The sequence below is a fragment of the Danio aesculapii genome, chromosome 22 (assembly GCF_903798145.1).
Source record: "Danio aesculapii chromosome 22, fDanAes4.1, whole genome shotgun sequence".
Lineage (NCBI taxonomy): Eukaryota > Metazoa > Chordata > Actinopteri > Cypriniformes > Danionidae > Danio > Danio aesculapii.
Window position 1 is genome coordinate 30231079 of NC_079456.1, and position 17627 is coordinate 30248705.

The 17627-nt window shown below is 34.4% G+C and overlaps 1 protein-coding gene across 1 annotated transcript; it reads left to right on the top strand.

Moving 5' to 3' along the window:
- Positions 1-1982: 1982 nt before the first annotated feature.
- Positions 1983-17108, top strand: ssuh2.4 (ssu-2 homolog, tandem duplicate 4). Its single transcript, XM_056447534.1, has 13 exons — positions 1983-2030; positions 2441-2490; positions 2827-2916; positions 3001-3070; positions 5337-5466; positions 5543-5603; positions 9517-9635; positions 9714-9776; positions 9860-9948; positions 10392-10484; positions 10576-10681; positions 15786-15893; positions 16590-17108. Exons 1-13 carry the CDS (start codon positions 2008-2010, stop codon positions 16731-16733), a joined length of 1146 nt encoding a protein of 381 aa, XP_056303509.1. The 5' UTR covers positions 1983-2007; the 3' UTR covers positions 16734-17108.
- The last annotated feature ends 519 nt before the right edge of the window (positions 17109-17627 follow it).

The window sequence follows — 17627 nt, forward strand, 5'->3', positions numbered from 1 at the left end:
ATATAGTATTCATTAGTATTCATTATTCGGACTTGTATTATTTTTGATAGTGGTACAGGGCACTATAGCTCACTTATGTACAGTTGAGGTCAGAATTATTACCCCCCTGTTTATTTTTCCCCCCAATTTCTGTTTAACGGAGAGCAGATTTATGCAACACATTTCTAAACACAATAGTTTTAATAACTCATTTCTAATAACTGATTTATTTTATTTTTGACATGACGACAGTAAATAATATTTGACTAGATATTTTTCAAGACACTTCTCTCAGCTTAAAGTGACATTTTAAGGCTTAACTAGATTAATTAGGTTAACTAGGCAGGTTAGGGTAATTAGACAAGTTATTGTATAACGATGGTTTGTTCTGTGAACTATCAAGAAAAAAAATTGCTCAAGGGGGCTATTAATTTTGACCTTAAAACGGATTTCTAAAAACGGGACTAAATAAAGTAAACTGAGGCATACACTGAAAAAAAAACTATTCAAAGAAAATTCCTTATATTTACTAATTAAGGTTATTTACATTTACATTTAGTCATTTTGCAGACGCTTTTATCCAAAGCGACTTACAAATGAGGACAAGGAAGCAATTTACACAACTATAAAAGCAGCAGTGAATAAGTGCTATAGACAAGTTTCAGGTGTGTAAAGTCTAAGAAGCAAAGCATTAGTAATGTTTTTTTTTTTTTTTGAAAAAGAGTATAGTTAGTGGTTTAGCCAGAGAGGCAGTTAAGATTAGGAAGGAAAGTGGAGACTAAATAGTTGAGTTTTTAGTCGTTTCTTGAATGGAACCACGAGGCGACGTTCATTCACAGAACGCAAGTTTCTGGAGGGCACATAAATCTGCAGAAGTGAGAGCAGATAAGAAGGAGCAAAGCCAGAGGTTGCTTTGTAAGCAAACATCAGAGCTTTGAATTTGATGCGAGCAGCAACTAGCAGCCAGTGCAAACGGGTGAGTAGCGGAGTGACATGTGCTCTTTTGGGTTCATCAAAGACCACTCGGGCTGCTGCATTCTGAAGCAGCTGAAGAGGTTTGATATTTAAGGTAAGTGGTTGTGAACAACTTATTTGGGCTGAATTTAAACAAACAAATTAAGCTAAACTTTGCTAAATTCAATATGTTTGTTTAAATTCAACCCATATAAATTGTTTGCAACAATTTTGCAGTAATCAATTTTTTTCAGTGTACAGTATACCCAACAATTATTTATACAATGGACTATAAACCAATAGGTCCTGAAGAAGCTGATTGCAGTGAGAGTGTGAAATATTTCAGTTGGCATTTACTAAATACCTATGATATTAGTACTATTATTAATAATTAGACACCAGTGCTTATTTTGTATGTATTAAATTTTAGATAGCTACAAGGATTCTGCAGCATGGAACCATGAAATATGTTTCATGCATAATAAATAATTACTGGATAATAAATTATTGGTGGGAAAGAACTTGTTCTTAACAGGGAAAAAGTAATGATATAGATCTTTTATTTATTTTTAGTGGGGCTTGGGCTTTAGATTAAATGTTGAAACGGCTTGCCATATTGGCACTTCCTCATTCAGATACTGAACATGCTTGTTTAAAAGCAAAAAAAAAAGATTATTATTGTTATTATTAATATTATCATCCTATTTAAATAAAAAAGTTCTGGTAAATGCATTAATGGTTTAATGACTTTTGAAGTACGTTTTTCATGTCAAAGCAGATCACCTGAGAAATTATTTCATACTGTATAATATTAACTGGGGTTTTATTATAGTAAAATTGTTGTTTTACACAGTTTTAATACAAATACGGTACTATTTCAACTTTATGAAAATAATGGTTTATTTGTGAGTACCATGGTAAAACAAGTTTTTAAACAAAAACATGTTTTTTAATGTTCTTTGTTTTACTTGTAGTAAACCCATTGCTTAACATTGGAATGCATATCATGAGATCGTCACGTTGCGATGCTGCTTCCTGACTCTCAAAACGAAAGTTGACAGTTCACTTGGTACAATGGACAAGACGCACTTGCTGAGGTATGATCGACAAAAAGAACGAAATCACGAAATAATGTCTGACAGGACATACGTAAATTAAACATTCTTTGAGGTAGCGAGGAATTACTTATAAGAAATTATATTTTAAAAAGCAGCAGAGAAAAAAGATTTTGAAATAATACCACGGTCGTTTGTTTTGGTCAGTGAGGGATATAAGTGTCTCAGTTCTCGTTTTTTTCTGACGTCTGGTTTTGATGTAAACCTTTATTTATCACTGTACTGGTGTAAATAAGGAACAAAAACATGTGTTTATGGCTTATTTATTTGTCTCTCTCTTACTCTCTTTCCCTGTGTGTGCGCGTGTGTGTGTGTGTGTGTGTGTGTGTGTGTGTGTGTGTGTGTGTGTGTGTGTGTGTGTGTGTGTGTGTGTGTGTGTGTGTGTGTGACAGTGACCAGGATGGCGCGTCAGGTCCAGGCAGATCTTATGGAACTTGTACAGGTAATCAATATTTATTTTTCCTAAAGGTGAACTCAAAGATCATTAAAGACATCATTTTTACTCTAAAAACTCTTTTATTTTAAAAGTGCACATTTACAAAAGATTGAATCCCAAAGAGGTTCAGATTAGATAATATCAAATATATATATTCGTTAGATATTGTCAAAAATAGTTTACCCCTTTGTTTACAGCAGCAAAAGTAACACGAGAAAAAAGAAGTTTCCTGTTTCTGCTGTTTCCTCATTTCATGAATAACTCAGTCATAGCTGAAAAAACAAAAAGAGTGCATACAGTGACAGATAGTATAAAGAAATGTATTTTGTGTACATTCAACAGATCCAAACACAGAGGCAAATGATGGGGCGACAGCTCCTCCTGCTGATCTCATGCCTGTGGTTCCTGGATATGAGAATTTGGGACCTAATGGTGAGAAAAATGTCAGTTGTTTAAGATGAAACTATGCATGATGTTGTTAACAAATGTGGTAGTGACTTTTTATTTTATCCTCAGTTATTCCACCATCATATTTTGGATCCTCACAACCAGAAGCCCCACCCAGAGCTCCAGAGAGACGCTTTGAGTAAGAAAATGAAATGATTCATGATTTCAGTTTTAATTATTTGAATAGTTAACAAAACGTTTATTCATTGTTTGTTCTCTGTATGCAGAGAATAACAAACTACAAATACGCAAATTAAGTTTTTCTGAGGAATTTACATTTACTAAGTAGTTCTAAAATGTGTATGTTTACTTTCCTTTAAATATATTTTTAGTGCTGCATCGCTACTTTTACTCCACTATTTTCTTTCAAATGGCAGTCACTACTTTATTTTTTCTTGTCTAAGGGCATTAGCTGAGTAGAAAAATCTGTCCTGCGATTGCTGTCCAATCAAATCACACATAAAGTAGAAAAAAACACTCAGAGCAACCTCAAGAAATGGGTGTTTATAAATGCAGCAAACGGTTAGGAAGCATTAAAAGTATTCAAGATGTTTAAAATCTTCACACAAAATGTGAGACTGTTTAGACTGCATGTCACTGATGAGAAGATGCTGGATGTTGACTGAAATGGCCTTAAACAATAACTAAACGCACTACAGAATGTTACGTTTTCACACACGTGCACCAATTGCATGTAAACACATCAACCTTTCACAGTGTAATACTCACTACTCTTGAGTACTTTTAAAAGGGCTAGTTTTTACTCATAATTTGAGTAATATTTACAACTGGTACTTTTACTTTACTTGCACTACATTTTTGGTGAAGTAACAAAACTTTTACTTGAGTTAGATTTTTATGCACTCTTACCACCACTGTCTGTGTGTGTACATTGGAGATGTAAAAAAAATATTAAAGTTAATTTAAAATACAAAGAAAAACTATTGTTGTAATAAACGCAACCATTGCACATAATTTTATAATTAGGATTTCCAAGTTTTTAATTCAGAGTTTGTCTTGTGTTGTCTCTGTGGATTTCTTTTATGTTTCCTTTTTTTAACTCCACCTCATTTTTGTCATTTATGGTCAGTGAATTCTGTTACATAAAATAATAATAGCAAAAGGTATCTAAATGTATAAAATCTACATATGTAAAAAAGAGTAATTGTGACTTTTTATCTCACAGTTCTGATATTTATTCTTATATTAGCAAGTGTTTATCTCAGAATTGCTCCAATAGAAAGTCATAAACATACAACTGTAATTAAACATATCATACATCTCATTTTGTTTCCCATCAGTTTCTATCTCACAGCTTTAAGTAAAAAAAACTATAGAATTGTTAAATGTAAACTCAAAACTGAGAAAAAAATGAAAAATAAATTGCAAGATATAAATCAATTGGCAGAACTGCAGGTTTAATGTCAGAATTGCAAGATTTTAAATCAGAACTTTTAGAAATAAATGTAAAATTGCAATAATCACAAGATTTAAACTCAAAATTGACAGGAAAAAGTTAGAATTGCTAGAAATATTCCAACTATAATACACATTTATTCAATCCTCTATCTATCTATCTATCTATCTATCTATCTATCTATCTATCTATCTATCTATCTATCTATCTATCTATCTATCTATCTATCTATCTATCTATCTATCTATCTATCTATCTATCTATCTATCTATCTATCTATCGGTCTGTCTGTCTGTCTGTCTGTCTATCTATCTATGTGTAATCAGTTCTTTCATGGCGTGCAGTTTCCTTCATAAGTTCATACCATATATATATATATATATATATATATATATATATATATATATATATATATATATATATATATATATATATATATATATATATATATATATATATATAAAAAAAATATATATATATATATATATATATATATATATATATATTTTTTTTTTATTATTAAATATTAAATACATTTATTAAATATGCATATATTAAATACTAAAAATATTTATTATAAATTTATTATAAATAAATAAAAGTAATATTGTTATTATACAATTATTATTCTAAATAAATAACATAAATTAATCCTAAATGTAACTGGAAAACAACGTAAAGACAAAACTGGAGTGATATGCTAACATCATTTAAGAAATGTTTTGCAAGAATATTAATTTCATTTGAATGAAATTTTATAGACAGTTTTATAGAATTATTTGTTGTATTAGACTTGACACATTGCAGAGAATTAGGTTTATTAAGTCCTCCCTGACTCATCATCCCTCGTTTTTACCTAAAAATTCTATCAGTGCCCCTGGGCACGGCCCCTGTAAATTGGGTCTAGCGACGTCCCTGGTTTATAATCAATATTCTGGACAATATTGATCTGGTCACATGTGAATTTCCCTTTATCGTTTCCCCTCAGCATTCCTGCGATCAGTGAAGAACTTGCACAGGAGGCCTTCACAGATTATGTGTCCAGCAAATGCTGTTATAGCTCTAAACCAGTCAAAGAGATGGTGTTCACAGAACTGCAGTCCCTCAACACATATCGGGTCAGCGGCAAAACTCACAAACATCTCACCTGACTATATAATGGTTCCAAACTCACATGTTTATGTGTCCTTACAGTACCGACTGGAGACTTTTACAGAGTCCAGAACAACAGAATGGGACAGTGAACCATACAACGGTAAGTACAATGAGTTTTATTTATGTTTAATGTCGATTTCTCCCATTCCAATGCAATTCCAATTAATTAAGTCAGATAAGAAAATAGTTGTTGAACACATTCAATATATCAGACAGGCAGCAGAATAGTGGTACTGTAGAATCCTGGTGGCATATAATAATGTCTACCTCCAGGTCTGACCATGAATGCTGGTAGTTTCCCAGATGTTAGGGCCTTCTTGGATGAACCACTACAAGTGAACTTTAATAGTGAAAGGGGTTGAATGGCTCCTGGATGGTCAATGCCCAATGATGTATTTTCTGATCTGACACATGGAGTGCGTTGAGTTTGGGAACATTTATTCAATCGGGAGAGCATCCTGGTGAAGCTGGCACAGAGGTAATTTCAAGGGTTTTTAAGAGATTCGGGGGTACTGTCAAGAGCATGGAGAGGAAAACTTGATAGTAAAGGGTTGTCTGAAATCCTCCAATCAATACTTTAATTTCTCTAGGGCCTGCAGTTTCATATTGCTGCTGAAGTTGTTTGTTTTCATTGGTTTATATTTTATGAAAATAGAGCAAATGGATGAAAACTACAATTTAGAGTCTGTGCTGACTGAATGATGGTGGTGATGATTAGACTGAACGTAAAGTTAGGAAGTGATAGTGTAGCCTCCTGAAGGTCCAATGCCAGATGGTGCATTAAAGTAATGTCAGATAAATCATATTTGTAGGGATATAGGGCTGCACGATTAATCGAAAAAAGATCACGATCTCGATTCGACCCTACACATGGTCCTAATTCCGCTTTTTCTACGATTCAGCCAATTATATTTTCAAGGTCAGGAGAGAAGCAAGGCAGTGCACAAGTCTTCACAGCAACATTGACACCTTCAAATGGCATTGAAAGTGTCATACTGTATTTGTAAGGTATAATTCACCCAGAAATGTCATTTCTGTCTTCATGTAATGATGTATTCACGGTCGCGAAATCACACGTGAGCTGACCGCTAGCTGTTTGTTTCAGAGAACGCGCTCATGCCTGTCTGTGATGCCTACTTTAGTGAACTGAAGCTGCATAGGCTGTGAATAACAGGTAATAAAGTTGTAAATAACGTTCAGTTTGTTGCACAGAGCGATCGTTTGAGGGCCGTGCGGGAGGTTTGATTTGCATGTGTGTGTTTTTTTCTCACAGTGACGGCAGCCATGTGCCGCTCTAGGAAGTGAAAGTGAAACCTGTGTGCACATTTAAATGATCATAGGGCATTTTAGAGTTATGATTACGACTAGCGTTTGCTATGTTTTTTCTTTCATAGCGAACACATAGTGTTGTGCATGAAAATAAATGTTTACTGTGATAGTATAACAACCCTAGCCTATATATAATGTTGAATGTAATGCAAGAAGGAATCTAATAATGACAAAATTCAAATGTTACCAGTGAAAACAAATGGTCTAATAATGTTGTCAATGGCAGATGACAAGCACATGTCTTAAACATAATAAATCAACTTTATAATTATGAATAGTTATATTCTGATGTCATAATTTTACTGTGAATTAACAAACAGCACATATTGAAAGTCTGTTCAAGTCCACCATAATGACTATACAAAATTTAGCATTTTAAGCAACAGTAGACCTGCACATAGGCCTAATATTATTATTGTTGTTTTACCATATGTTTGAGAATTAACAATAATAATAGGCTAATCATATTAACCTATATTTTACATTTACAGAATCGTGTAAATGTAAAATACACAATGTCCAATCTGCCTGAAACTTCAAATGGTTGATAAGATTCCACTCCTGAAGACATCTACATGCCAATATTAAGTCAGTCATAGCGCCACCTGCTGACAGAAGGAATTTTTGCTTATAACTCAGCCACACAATGTTTGACCTGCCTGAAAATTCACAGGTTCGATACAATTCCTCTCCTGAAGACATCTACATGCCAATTTTGAGTCACTCATAGCGCCACCTGCTGACAGAAGGAAGTTTGGCTTATAACTCAGCCACACAATGGGCTCTATTTTGACGATCCATGCAAAGCGCAGGGCGCAAAAGCATTAAGGGCGTGTCAGAATCCACTTTTGATATTTTAAGGACAGAAAAATCCACTTTGTGTCACGGCACATGGTCTTACAGGGTTGAGCTTTAATTTCTTAATGAGTTATAGGTGTGTTTTGAGAATAAACCAATCAGAGTCTCATCTCCCATTCCCTGTAAGAGTCAGTTGCGTCACGCCATGGTGCAGTTTCTATTTACATGGCGGACTTTGTAAGTGGAAAAACTGAGCACTTCACTAGCAAGAAAATAGTTAAACAGAGCATCTGCAGTGCGAGAATGAGAGATGAGCCTCCTCATTATTTACTTTCACTTTCACTCTTGTGGATAGGGAAATGTGTTTATACGCACCGACATCTATTAGCCTATACATAATTAATTTTGTTTGTTAAGCGCAAAGATTTGTTTCAAAACTATTTCTAAATTCAGTTTTAATTTCCAGCAAACGAAAAAATGAACAATAATAACAAAGTGTGGTCAAAAAGTTATATCCAAAGACACATGCTATGCCTCATATGGTCCAAAACCTGACAAGTGGGCAAATCTAAGCTTGTTTTTAATAAAACAAATATAAATATGCATATAATAAATAATACGGCTAATAATAACAACATTATACAAAAGCTAATTGTTATGAATAAACTGAAAAAGCCCCCCGAGATGAAGAAGGCATGAAAGTATGGTTTTTATATTTATGTAGGCTAGAAAATAATATTTTTTGTTATATTTTAATCCTTTATATTTATATCCTATGTATATCCTTAATATTTTAATTCTTTTTTATTTTTAAAGATATTTGTGTATTGCTGTACACCCTGTGTGTATTAAGCAACGTGTAAGAAAGGCGCACAACTAACGTGCTCTATGCTGGACTATAGACCTGATTTGATCTGGTCTATTGAACAGTTTATTTAAGTTCCTCTAAATAGCAACGCGCCAACACTGCACCTCAACACGCCTCCTTTTTTTTAGACCAGAACACCTATGGGCGCACATATGAGTGCAAATGCATTTGCTATTTAAACAGCATGGTGCAAAATGTTAAAACGACTCTTGCGCCGAGCTGAAACTAGCAAACAACAATTGCGTCGCGCCTTGCACCGCATTGCGCTGGGTGTATGATAGGGCCCAATATCTGACCTGCCTGAAAATTCACGTTCGATAAGATTCCTCTCCTGAAGACATCTACATGCCAATTTTGAGTGACTGACAGAAGGAAGTTTGGCATAAATATGTGATTTTCTCAGATTTTTTTAATATATCAGCTCAAATTTTTATTGTTCGCTATTCTCTGTCATCCTAAGGCCACCGGGTGGCGGTAAGCCTGGGTGCGAGGTCCCTTTCATCGCTGATTGTATCTTTAATTATTTGTTGCTCTTACAACTGGGATCAATGACAAGACTTTTGTCAGGTAGTGTATATAGATAAGTAGGTAAAATTCATAGATGCAAAGTCGACCCTTGTGGGTTGTCCGTGACAAAACACAACTTATGCAAATTGTTTGCTCATAAGCAGAGTTTACAAACCCTGCTGTACCCTGCCATATATAATTTGACAAAAATAACATTATTTCGTCTCGAAGAAAGTGACTTGAACACACCTGACGCCATTATTACGACTTATCAACTTGTAAGTAGCAACTTGCCAGGAGGACTTGAATGCATCATGATACTTGAAGTCTACATGTAGGGAAACATCTTAGGATGGGTGCTCATTACATTTATATTTTACTACGCATTCCATTACAGGGTTAATACTTGTATTGTGTGGTAACCATTGTAATAAAATAAATAAGGCACTGGAGGTATATTCTTGTACTTTTTTACATAAATCTTCTCTCTATTTATCTCTTCATTTATCAGGTCAGGTGGTGGATGGATTTGGAGTGGCTCCTGAACCGTGGAGCATTCCAGTGCCCGTGCCATCCCTCTTCAAAAACTGCAAAAAATCAGTCCGCGTTCCTCACACATCGACTGTCAAAGTAAAACTTCTTCAGTCTTCTATTCAACACAACCACTGAGTTTGTTTTTGGTCCTTTTATTGTGTATTTTAAATACAGGGTTGTCACTCATGCCTGAATCTCGGTAGATCTGCTTGCAGAAAGTGTGTAAACTCAGGCAGGGTAAGTATGATGATCGGATTATTATTTTTTAAATATTTACTTTAAATAATTGTTTTCTAATATTTTATTATCACATGTTTCAGACTCGCTGTGGACACTGCTGTGGCACAGGATGGATATCCTCTTCTGATCGCCGGCGCTGTGGTTTTTGTAGCGGCTCTGGCATGGTTAGGTATGCTTTATTTGCTTTATTTTTACATTTAATATATATATCTGTAACACAATTCAATTATTTACTTGATCTTTGCTATCATTAATTTAATTACAGCGTTTTTCTAACTGCATTCTAATAGACTTCATCACACAGTAATTGCTTGTGGACCAGCAACAGCAACACTGTAAAAAAGCAGGTTTTTACACAATTGGGACATGTAATCCCAACACAAATCGATAAAGTTAACTTAAATTTAATTGGATTGAACATAAAAGACTGAAGTTGTCCAAAAACATCTCAAGAATTGTGTTGTTTCAGTTCATTTTAAATAAGTAGTTTGAACCAACAGAAAAAAATCTTTTATTGAGTGCACTGTTAATTGCACAGACCACCCTTAGAATCATAGATGTTGGCTTTGCCAAGTCACATCTAATTCAGACTAATTTTGATTTGTTTTCCAGGTGTCATTCATGTGGAGGAGTTGGTTCAATCACTTGCAAAACATGCAAAGGTCACGGAAAGCTTCTCTGCTTCATTAAACTGATAGTTACATGGTAAGAAATAAAATCTGAAGTCCTTTGTGTTCAGACGAGCTAATACCCTTTTTTATTTAATTATTTTCCCCCACACATTTTGTCTTCTCAGGAAAAACAACATTCACGTGTCTGTCATTGACAAGGGTTCAGGATTCCCTCTCGAGCTTCTCAATCAAATCACTGGAGAGAAACTGCTTACTGATATGGCTCCAATGGTGAGCAATCACATCATGGTTTACAATGTCTGTGTAATTTAAAGGGAACTATTATGCAACTTGCAGAACTCACCCAAAACATCCTCCCCCGACAAACCAAGGCTGTTTACTGATACTAATGTCATACCTATAGCTGCTGTTAAAGTGAATTCTGATGGTCAGAAGATTGTTTGATTGAATTTTTAATGCAGTGATTTTATGACCTGACAAATTCAAAACAAATTGCATTTTTTGTGGCAAAGATATCCCTTGAACATTTTTGACATGTTTAAAAATGATTGGGAGCTCGTGCACTGCAAAAAATGCTTTCCTTCCTTAGAGTTTTTGTCTTGTGTCTAGTCTAAATATCTAAAATCCTTAAATCCAGAAGCCTTTTCCAGACAAGCAAACAATATTGTATTGTTTGCAGAAATAATATGCCAAAATTAAGTGAGTTTTTCCTTAAAATAAGTCAAATAATTCGCCATCGGGATAATATAATAATCTTGTTTTTTGAAGATTATTTTACTTACCCCTCTAACATTATTTGCTTGTTTTTGGAAAATTTTGACATATTATTTCAATATTTTTGCTCGTCTAGAAAATGCTTTTTGATTTTTAGAATGTTTCGATTTTTGGACTAGAAACAAAACAAAAAAATCTAAGAAAAGCATTTTTTGCAATGTAAGTTGCTTGGTTCGACTCATAAATTCCTCTAACACTGTATGAGCCATGACCAAGTGAGCAACAGTGATTTCTGCGGAACTTCTCTCAACGCGAATAAACACATACAGCTTGTAGCTTGTACGAAAAAAAAACCCACACCAATCTTTATGATGTATTTTTATCAATATGATCACAAGACGACATTGCTAAATAGAGGGTAGGAAAGGTCTAAAATATTTTAAAAATATTTTCTATCCAGTTTTAAACATTTACACAGGTAGTCGAATACTCAGTATTGGTTGAATACTCAATAATTTGATTGGATACTCAGTATTGGCCGAATACTCAGTATCAGTTGAATACTCAGTATCGGTCAAATACTCAATATCTCTTGAATACTCAGTGTCAGTCAAATACTCAGTATCGGTCGATACTTATTAATCGGAACAAATTCTCAGTATTGTTAAATACTGAGTAGTCAGATTGGATACTCAGTAATTGTATCAAATAATCAGTATAGGTCAAATAATCAGTAATCTGATCAGATAGTCAGTATTGGGTGAATACTAAGTAATTGGATCCTCATTGGATACTCGATATTGGTCAAATACTCAGTAATTAGATTGAATACACAGTATCGGTCGAATACTCAGTAATTTGATCAAATACTTAGTATTGGTCGAATACTCAGTATCAGGCAAATACTCAGTAATTTGATCAAATACTCAGTATTGTTCGAAAACTCAGTAATCAGATCAAATACTCAGTATCAGTCAAATACACAATATACTCAGTATTGGTCAAATACACAATATTGGTCGAGTACTCAGTATCAGTTCAGTACTCAGTAGCGGTTGATACTCAGTAATTGGATCAAATTCTCAGTATCAATCAAATACACAATATACTCAGTATCGGTCAAATACACAATATTGGTCGAATACTCAGTATCAGTTCTGTACTCAGTAGCGGTTGATACTCAGTAATTGGATCAAATACTCAGGACCGATCAAATACACACTATTGGTCAAATAGTATCGGTCGAATACTCAGTATCGGTTGATACTCAGTAATCAGATCAAATACTATCGATCAAATACACAATATTAGTTAAACACTCAGTATTGGTCGCGTACTCAGTAATCAGATTGAATAATCAAAATTGGTTGAATACACAATATTGGTCGAATACTCAGTATCAGTTGAGTACTCAGTATCAGTCGATACTCAGTAATCGGATCAAATACTCAGTATCGGTCAAATACACAATATTGGTTGAATACTCAGTATCAGTTGAGTACTCAATAGCGGTCGATGCTCAGTAATCGGATCAAATACTCACGACTGGTCAAATACACAATATTGGTCGAATAGTATTGGTCGAATACTCAGTATTGGTCGATACTCAGTAATCAAATCAAATACTCAGTATCGATCAAATACACAATATTAGTTGAATACTCAGTATTGGACGAATTTTCAATAACCGGATCAAATTCTCAGTATTGGTCGAATACTCAGTAATCGGATCAAATACTCAATATTGGTCAAATACACAATATTGGTCGAATAGTATCGGTCGAATACTCAGTATTGGTCGATACTCAGTAATCAGATCAGATACTCAGTATCGATCAAATACACAATATTAGTTGAATACTCAGTATTGGATGAATTTTTAATAACTGGATCGAATTCTCAGTATTGGTTGAATACTCAGTAATCGGATCAAATACTCAATATTGGTTGAATACACAATATTGGTCGAATACTCAGTATCAGTTGAGTACTCAGTATCTGTCGATACTCAGTAATTGGATCAAATACTCAGTATTGGTCAAATACACAATATTGGTCGAATAGTATCGGTCAATACTCAGTAATCGGATCAAATACTCAGTATCGGTCAAATACATAATATTGGTCGAATAGTAGCGGTCAATACTCAGTAATCAGATCAAATACTCAGTATCGTCAGTACAAAATATTGGTCGAATACTCAGTATCAGTTGAGTACTCAGTAGCGGTCGATACTCAGTAATCGGATCAAATACTTACGGCCGGTCAAATATACAACATTGGTCGAATAGTATCGGTCGAATACTCAGTATTGATCGATACTTAGTAATCAGATCAAATACTCAGTATCGATCAAATACACAATATTAGTTGAATACTTAGTATTGGTCGAATTTTCAATAATCGGATCGAATTCTCAATATTGGTCGAATACTCAGTAATCGGATCAAATGCTCAGTATTGGTCAAATACACAATATCAGTTGAGTACTCAGTATTGGTCGATACGCAGTAATCAGATCAAATACTCAGTATCGGTCAAATACACAATATTGGTTGAATACTCAGTAATCGGATTGAATACTCAGTATTGATTGAATACTCAGTAATCGGATCGAATATTCAAAATTTTTTATCAATTCACCTTTTTTTGTATAGCGCTTTTACAATGTAGGTTGTGTCAAAGTAGCTATACATAAAAGGTCATAGTAAATTGGAATAGTGTAGTTCAGTTTGTAGTGTTTAAGTTCAGTTCAGTTTAGCTCAGTTCAGCGTGGTTTAAAAATCACTACTGAGAGTCCAAACACTGAAGAGCAAATCCAACGATGCACAGCTCTGCAGATCCCAAACTATGCAAGCCAGTGGCGACAGCGGAGAGGGGAAAAAACTTCACTAATTGGCGAAGTGAAGAAAAAAACCTTGAGAGAAACTAGACTCAGTTGAGCACGACCATTTTAAGTTCTCCACTGGCCAAACGTCTTGTGCAGCGGCGGAGGCTGGAAGCTGGCCTCAGCGAAGACTCGTCTGTTCCTGATGCGTCACAGGATTCAGTCTCATGTTCTCCACTCCTCCATGATCACCACAGTAGCTGCTCAGGATACGGCCTGGTCCAGGATATGGAAACCTTGGGATCATCTCGTCGTTGGAGAATCAGTGACTCTGCATAGTCTGAGGGCCTCGGGAAGAGTATCCCCAGGTGGAAATGGGGAATAAAGAGAATACTCAGTATCGGTCAAATACTCAGTATCAGTCAAATACACAATATTGGTCTAATACTCAGTATCGGTCAAATACTTAGTATTGTTCGATACTCAGTAATCAGATCAAATACTCAATATCGGTCAAATACACAATATTGGTTGAATACTCAGTATCGGTTGAATACTCAGTAATCAGATCAAATACTCAGTATCAATCAAATACACAACATTGGTTAAATGCTCAGTATTGGTTGAATACTTAGTAATTGGATCGAATGCTCAGTAATCAGATCAAATACTCAGTATCAGTCAAATACACAATATTGGTCAAATACTCAATATCCGTCAAATACTCAGTAATCAGATCAAATACTCTGTATCAATCAAATACATATTATTGGTCTAATACTCAGTATCAGTCGAATATTAAGTAATCGGATGAAATTTTCAGTATCTGTCAAATACACAATATTGGTTGAATACTCAGTATCGGTCACATACAAAATATTGGTTGAATTCTCAGTATCGGTGGAAAACTCAGTATCGGTCAAATACTCAGTAATCAGATCAAATACTCAGTATCAATCAAATACACAATATTGGTTGAATGCTCAGTATCGGTCACATACACAATATTGGTCGAATTTACAGTATCGGTCGAATACTTAATATTGTTCAATATTCAGAAATCAGATCAAATAGTCAGTATCGGTCAAATACGCAATATTGGTCGAATACTCAGTATCGGTCAATAATTTAGTAATCAGATCAAATACTCAGTATCAATCTAATACACAATATTGGTTGAATACTTAGTAATTGGATCTAATACTCAGTATCATACAAATGCTCGATAATCAGATCAAATACTATCTTTCGAATACTTAATATCGATCGAATACTCAGTATCTCGGTCGAATACACAGTAATTGTATCAAATGCTCAGTAAAAGGATCAAACACTCAGTAATCGGATTGAATACTCAGTATCGGTCGAATACTTAGTAACCAGATCGAATACTCAGTAATCGGATTGCTTTGAGGGTAAATGCTCATTTGGCGAATGCATTTATACAATAACAAAAGATCACTCATTCTCCATTCACTGATAAAACATGCAACTCTTAAGAGATATATGTTGTGAGAAAGCACTCACAAGAGATTTGTTCTTTGGTTTATTGTGCGAAACACACAGATTATGTTTGAGTTTGTAATCATGGACGCAAGGAATGGCTATAATAAACAAAACTCAGCAATGTTTGTGTGTGAGTGCAACCTTTATAGTACCCCTGATTGGAAATGTATTGTTTGATAATGAGTTCCTATGCTGTGTTTTTTTGAGTTTTTCTTTAGATAGAGTGCCCTCTAGAGGAGCTCAATGACACTCTATTTCATGATTATGACACATACCTGGCAGCAGTTTGTCTGGCTGTTTTGCCAAACTTTCTATCCATTTTTGCAGGTTTATCCAGTTGTCAGTTTTCCAGACCACTCTGTGAATGCAGCGTCTGAAAGTGCTGTTAGGGAACATCAGGCTCAGTTCTGCACCACTTGTCGTATTCTCCAACAGGTAGTGTATAAATCATCTGTTAAATCCAAAATTCCTTCTGATGACACTGCTTACAAGTGCTGAGGAAAACTGTGGTGCTAAAGGTGTTAGGTTTCTGACATTCACTGTAATTAGTCGACCAATAACAACAGACTGTGTGAGGAATTTAGATAGACCTTAATATAACATTGGTTAAGTCCGAAATCACCTACTACTTGAGTATGTACTACATATGAATTTGAATTTACTACACGACTGTTAGAAAAGTACATTCTATATAGTATGAATGTGAGTAGTGTTAACAGAATTCAGCTTAGACATACAGAATTTGTAGAATAGACATACTATATAAGTCATTATCACATGACCTACCCACGTCAGTTGCGTCGTTTCACTCCCATTGATAAATTCTCTCCCTTGGCATCATGGGATAGCGTAGCATCCAACAGATGCTCACTTTATAGTCTCGCCGGAGGTCATGCAGGTACTTCTCGCATACTTTTTTTTAATACTATGAATTTGCACATACTACTCAGCCCGTACAATATTTTTAGCGTACTATATAGGATGCAATTTTTGACACAGCCACTGCTTCAGACTCTGAACTGTGGGGATGCTGCAGTTATTAATGAAGACTTGACAAAGAACATTATCATGTGCATCAGAATAAATATGAAAGACACAGAGACACAAGACATGTCGTTTTTTATTTTTCAGAGGCAGACCATTGAGCTGATTCCGATCACGCAAGTTTATTACGCCTGGAAGGAGACAACACACACTTTTTATGTTTATGGAACAGAACACAAAGTTTACGCTAAGGATTACCCTGCCACATGCTGCTGCTGCTCAATCCTTTAAAGATTCAGTAAACCATCATCTGTAAAATTAAATACTTTAAATTCAATCAGTATTGAATTATCAGTGTCAATTTACACCGTATTATGCAGAACAAAAGCAATCGGGACTTAAATCAAGCGAATATTCCTGCAATTAGTTGTATTAAGGTGATTTAAGTTTTTTTTTTGCTTTCTATAATACTAGATATAAACTGACTAATTTGTGATTAAATAAACACTAAAATATGCATTCAACTTATAAAAAATGAAATATAAATTGTTGTTTTTAGTTTCTAAAATGCTGCCTGTTTAGCTTATTTTTCCTGGGTTCTGTTTGTTTGTATGCACTTTAATGATTCCAATCAATTTTGTAATAAAACATGTTTAATACTTTAAATCATGAAGCATTTTTAATTTGTTAAGAGTTTAGTAATAAATATAAATCTGAAATGAGGTGTTACATTTTGTTCAAATTTTGTTTTATTCAACCATGAAAGAACAATGGTGTAATTGCTGCTTAAATTAGGGTTTTTTTATTATATATTTTTATTATTATATTTATTATTATTATTATTATTATAACCTTTATTTTACCAGGAAAGACACATTGAGAATAAAAAATCTCTTTTACAAGAACGTCCTGGCCAACATTAGGCAGTATACATGTCACATGTCACATGTCACAGACAACAAACAAAAAACAATTAACACGTAACATGAATCACACATTGACAAACAAACTATTCAAAACATCTACAAGCCTGTGTTTCAATTGCCAAATCAGTTATACTCTTTTTCTAAGCATTTAGTGAAATCAATTCTTTAAACTGCAACTTTGTTTGTAGATTATTCCATGCAAAAGGTGCTGCGAATTTAAAAGCCTTTTTTTCCCATCTCAGTCCGCACTTTAGGAACA

Excerpts from the sequence above, each read along its gene's own strand:
- ssuh2.4 (XM_056447534.1), top strand. The coding sequence starts at position 2,008 with ATGGACAAGACGCACTTGCTGAG. Across the intron at positions 9,636-9,713 it reads CTCACACATCGACTGTCAAA|GGTTGTCACTCATGCCTGAA; the intron begins GTAAAACTTCTT and ends TTTTAAATACAG. Across the intron at positions 10,682-15,785 it reads TTACTGATATGGCTCCAATG|GTTTATCCAGTTGTCAGTTT; the intron begins GTGAGCAATCAC and ends CCATTTTTGCAG.